The 6,000-nt window shown below is 34.9% G+C and overlaps 1 protein-coding gene across 3 annotated transcripts in view; it reads left to right on the plus strand.

Moving 5' to 3' along the window:
* Positions 1–4,111, plus strand: part of BCL11A (BCL11 transcription factor A) — a 179,194-nt gene extending 175,083 nt beyond the window's left edge. For 2 of the 3 annotated variants that reach the window (XM_075339365.1, XM_075339366.1), the window contains exon 4: positions 2,037–4,111. In XM_075339365.1, coding sequence (XP_075195480.1) covers positions 2,037–2,153 — 117 coding nt within the window. In that variant the 3' untranslated portion in view covers positions 2,154–4,111. The remainder of the gene's footprint in view (positions 1–2,036) is intronic. The other variant, XM_075339364.1, reaches the window with a different exon arrangement.
* Positions 4,112–6,000: the final 1,889 nt, after the last annotated feature.

The following is a 6,000-nucleotide window of genomic DNA, read 5'->3' on the forward strand; positions in this document are numbered from 1 at the left end:
TTAGAATGTCATGCAAAAGAGCCGTCTTACAGAGGGCTGTACATATCTATTATTTGTTTTTTTTCTCCCTTGCTGCCATACTGTACACAGTACTGCAAGCTGATGGCATTGGTTTGTTCTGTAGCGTGCTTTCTGTCCCTTTTTCCACCTACATTCCAGCATCAAAACTTCATATGCAGTAAAAGAAAACGCATTTTATTTCTTTTCATTGCCAAAAAACTTAATGGTGCTTTATATTTAGATTGGAAAAATAAAAAAAAAGCATATATAAAGTGGAAGATCACTCGAGTCAATATTTTCTTTTTTTCATTTTCTTTTTTTGTAAATGGCAATGTAGAATATTTTGTTATTGGCCTTTTCTATTCCTGTAATGAAAGCTGTTTGTCGTAACTTGAAATTTTATCTTTTGCTATGGGAGTCACTATTTATTATTGGTTATGTGCTTATGTTTAAAACGGAGGCACATATTTTGATCTTTTTTCAAAATATTTTTCTTATTTTTTTAATTTTATTTCAATGACCAAAGGTCATGCAAACCTGGCTTTTATTGTATTTGTTTCTGGTCTGTTAATTTCTATTGGAGAAACCACTGTCTGTGTTTTTTTGGCAGTTGTCTGCATTATCCTGTTCATATACCCATTTTGTCCCTTTTATTGAAAAATAAAAAAGTAATAAAACACACAGCATCAGACTCTTGTGCCCTTATTTGACCCGATTATGAAATATATATAGTTTGGTAAGAAAAACCATGGAAAACACACTAAATTATTTTATTAGTTACACTCTATATCATAGTTTCTAATACCCCTGTTTCCCCAAAAATAAGACAGCGTCTTATATTGTTTTTTACTCCGAAAGATGCTCTAGGGCTTTTTTTCAGTGGATGTCTTATATAGTCTGCTTTCTTTGATGATGTGTCTTGCTGTATTCTTTAACTTTTTTAGCTGTTTGGACACTTCATTATGGGGCCGCAACTAGGGCTTATTCTCAGGGTAGGGCTTATATGTTAAGCATACTCCAAAAAAAAAATAAAAAATCATACTAGGGCTTATTTTTGGAGCAAGGCTTATATGTTAAGCATATGTTAAGCATACACTTAAAAGCCCCAAAAATCATACTAGGGCTTATTTTTGGAGTTGGGCTTATATATTAAGCATACTCCAAAAACCCCAAGAAATCATACTAGGGCTTATTTTTGGAATAGGGTTTACATGTTAAGTATACACCAAAAAGGCCCAACAATCATACCAGGGCTTATTTTTGGATCAGGGCTTATATGTTAAGCATACATCAAAAAGCCCCAACAATCATAGCAAGGCTTATTTTTGGAGCAGGGCTTTTATGTTTAGCATACTCCAAAAAGCCCAAAAAATCATACTAGATCTTATTTTCGGACTAAGTCTTATTTTCGGGGAAACAGGGTAGTTATGTAGCCTTATGCATCAAAGGTATATATTCTACATTTACATCCTTGATATATAGACTTTATTAATCACTTTGAATGACTCTTCCTCTTATAAGTTAAAATCCATATGATTAGAACGCAAAGCAAAAAATAAAAATAATCCACAAAGAATAAAAAAAAATTACTGGTGCTCAAAAATTGATAATTTTTTTCACACTAGATAAAAAATTTTCTGGACAAAAAAAAATCCACAACATCAATCCACATTTCACCAGCTTCATTTTTTGTTTTTCATATCTGTACAAACTATTAATTAGAAGTTGCCCGCACTGTCAGTTTTTCCATTCTTACCTCTATTCCCATATTTGTTTTTTTCCATTTTACAAACCGTGCATGTGTTTATCATCCATATGGCTTCTCTTTGTATCTTCTATGTACTGTATTTTTTATTTCCCGTCAAAAACAAAAGGCAAAAGTAGTAATTTGCCAACCGATTAGAAAAGGAAAAAAAACAATATTGTTTTCTTTCTATGCATAATGGTTTGTAACCTTTTTTTTGTTCCCCCCATGTCTTTACGGTAGTACTTTTTTTTTATTTACTAAGAGTGTGATTTGTATCCCTTTTTTCTAGGGGGAACGTACAACATCTTTAAATCTAAGGACAGAACAATCAAATTTATATGGCAAGAAGTCTGAAAAGATATGCAAAAGTGTAAACAAATATGCATACCAATTTGGCCAGAAATAAATAACACCTAGCTTTGGAAGAAAAAGATGAAAAAAGGAGAAGACGATCGAGCCGATATGAACAGGCCAACCAATTGTAAATGAATAAAACAAACAAATCCTTCAACCTGACCTCTATGTATTACACTTGTAGTTGAGTATTATTGGCCATTGCACCTAGCAGGAATGCTCTTAGAGTACATTACTTCCCTGCATTGACATGACTTTGACTTTTAAAAAAAAAAAAAAAAATAGCCACAAAAGCCAGCACAGGACTTAGACGTAATCAAGGTATTGGGAAGATCTAAAAATTATCATCAATTTTTCAAATAATTTTTGGGCGGAAAACAGATTCCCATTTCTGCAGAATACAAAATATATATATAACACCCTACAAGTATCTCCTATTATTCATATGCTGGACTGAAATGGAAAATCGAAAGCCTAGGCAGTACATTTTGCTTGGTCTTTGTAGGACTTCACGATACCCTTATTTAAGAGATAACAGACAGAACCGTCTCAATGACTGGGGCTCTAAAAACTAGTCAACAAGAACATAATTTACGAATGACATGTTGTACTCTGAGCTCTAAAGGAAAAAAAAATGGTAATACAGAGTGTGACATTTTCTAACTGTGTGATAAATTAATGGTGTTATAAAAACCATGAACCATTGAGGCCTTTTCAAGTTTGTTAGAAATCTGCACCAGATTTATATGGCACCCATAATGTGTTCTTAAGCTGCTGTAAAAATTTCATGCAAGCATGACCTAGCGTCCAGAGAAAATTTTATAAATATATTTCTATGTTGAAAAAAAATGTCAAACTGAAAAAAAAACGTAAAAAAAAATGATGTGGTAATCATTAACTCTTTGCTGTTAGATTTTTGAGGCCAACTTCAAAAAATATTTTAGAGGAAACAGTGTCACAATAGAATCTTGTATAAGCTTCAGACAACAGAGTATCACTCGAGAGGTTTTCTGCGAAGATACTGAAGACCATTGGTACAACCAATTTTTTTTTGTTGTTTTTTTGTTTTTTTTCCCCTCTTCGGTATGACTCCATTTATAGTGTTCCTACAAGTCGCAATAAATCCGGAATAAAAGGAGATCTAGTATCAGTGCCTGAACTTCTAAATATTGCTTGCGTTCTAAACAGGAGGGGGGTCCTTTTAATGCAGTTTGTACAGAATATCATATTGTAGATTAAATAAAAAAACAAAATCTGCCAGTTCTTATGTTAATTGTTACCCATTTTGGGGTTAATTTAATGTGATGTAAACTGTTGTTATATACTGAAAGTATATTCCAGGAATCATTGTTAATATACATTATGCATTTGCCTTTAAAAAGGCCGAAACAAACAAAAACAAATTAAATTGACACAATAAACTGTAAAGATTTAGGTCTGTTTATTTTTCTCATTATTGATTTTTTTTTAAATTTATATATTTATTTATTTTTTTAAGAAATGAAATCAATGGTTATTGCTTGAAATCACAGGCTCTGTTGACCAAAACACATTATGGGTGATGAATCCCGAAGTTGGAAATTGTTACCTTTTAAATTGTATGCTCCGCTTATCGAAATACGGTATATACAAGATAAATACAGTCGACGATCTGCAAGACCACAGCAAGAATAACGACGCCTCCAAGTTCAAGAGTACATCGCCACTTTGGGAATTGGATATAATCAATACACTAATGCGAGCAGCCACATAACATATCGTTCCGCCTTGCATATATTTAGCCTGCTGACTGCGAGTATGTACTTGAGTGTCTGGTAAACGATGGTGAAGGGGTTAATTACGATTCTGTAGAAAAAATATATATATACTTCCCAGTTTCAGATACAGATGTCTGTTGAGCCTCAAAGAATAACCTGTGACCCCCATCTTTCACTTTTTTTTTTTGGGTGTGTATGCCAGAGCCAGTTTAAGCACATTTTGGGTTAACCCATGAATGCCCAGGACAATTATTTTGTGGAAAATGAAATATGCTAATTATTGTCAATAATCCTGCAATTGGTAAAACAAAAAAGAATCTATCATTTTATCTACATCTAATTGTAAAATAAAGATAAGAATGGCAAAAATTCTGGGGGTATACTCTTCTGCACGTAAGCAGCAGCAACGACCAACCTTTGATGGCGGTGGATGGATGTTTGTGGCCTATTAAGCTGTGCAGTGTATACTTTATTATTTGGTTTTCTCTAGATTTCTCTACATTGATCTGTTACATGCACGCAGCTCAGGAACATCTGGAGTAATAGTCAGTGTCTACGTTTTCTTTGAACTTATCCACTGGAATTTCATAATTTACCTAGGTCTGAAGGCTCAAGGGGACTTCTTGAAAATTCCTGGCATATTTGTAGAAGGACCATCAATTACAAAAATCTCATAACTTACAACACATTAGCTGACCACACCTGGCAGAGGCACAGAAGAAATAGAGCTTTTCACATATTATTCTCTTCAAATACTGGTCACTCCATAGATTTAGTGGCACATACTAGAGTCTGTATACATTTTTGGAATATTACATGTCTCAATTAGTTGATCAAAAAGAGTAACATTTGGAGATCTGTTCTATGTACACAAAAATCTACATTTTAATGCTTTAAAATCTCTATAATGAAAACTATTAATACCTTTTCTGACCTTTTACAATTTTTTGTTCATGGTGATCTGAACACATTATGTATTTGTGGCTGCAGAGTGGAATAAAAGTTGTTTTTATACTTTTTTTAACCCCTTAACTAGAGATGAGTGAACTGTTGGAAGTTCGGTTCACTGAGAGCAATTGAACCAAACCTTCACTGTTCTGAACTTGGCACAAGAAGGTTTGGAATCTCTGATTGGCAGTTTGAGTCTCCGCCCACATAGAGCTAGCCCTAGGCAGATCATTTCCAGGAGCGGGTGGGTAGACTTTTTCAAAAAAATTTTTGTTACACACAACATCTGATCACACTGTTGTTACCCTCAGTGCAAGCTGCTTGCACTGAGCTGAGTACGAAGTGTACCTGAGCACAGCCCTGCTTGCGCAAGTTAGGTTCCAAATTCTGAACCCGAGCCCTGATTTTTTAAGTTGGTGTTCAGTTCGAAAACTGAACCTATGTTTCGCTCATCTCTACCCTTAAAGACCAATGATGTGCTATGTACATTATGTGTCATCTCACTGCCTTTGATGTGGTCTCGCATGCTGAATCCGCATCTTTCCCTGCACATGTCAACTAATCTGATTAGGTGACCTGTGCCTCTAACAGCCGCGGGTGGATTGGAGATCTGTCCACCACTGTTAACCAGTTAAATCCCGCTATCAGTCTCTGACAGCAGGATTTAACACATATAGGCAGTGTGATGTCATTCCGCGCTACCATCAGCACAGCTGTGACATGATCCTGGGCAGCCGATGGGCTGTCATGACAGCTAAGGGTCACCTGATGACCCCTGTGTCAGTCATTGCAATCTTTCTGTGAACGCCGTCTTCAAGACAGCGTTCATAGAAGATTATAATTTCAGCTATTCAGTGCTGATGCTGATGCCCTGCTCTGTACAGCACAAGTCATCGGATGATTGCAGCTTCAAATCCCTCGGGACTAGTAAAAACACTAAAAACTGAAAAAAGGTTTAAAGAAAAAGGAAAAATAAAAAAAAAGCACCAGTTCAAATTCTCCCCCCTTTTGCCCCATTGAAAGTAAAATAAAAATAAAAAATACACATATTTGGTATCTCTGCATTCAGGAATGTCCAATCTTTGAAAATATACAAAAAATCAGATTGGTAAACAGCATAATGAGGAAAAAAAAATCAAAAAGCCAGAATTGCAGTTTTTCGGCTGCTGCAACAGCAGAAAAAATGTAATAATA

This window comes from Anomaloglossus baeobatrachus, chromosome 3 (assembly GCF_048569485.1).
Source record: "Anomaloglossus baeobatrachus isolate aAnoBae1 chromosome 3, aAnoBae1.hap1, whole genome shotgun sequence".
NCBI lineage: Eukaryota > Metazoa > Chordata > Amphibia > Anura > Aromobatidae > Anomaloglossus > Anomaloglossus baeobatrachus.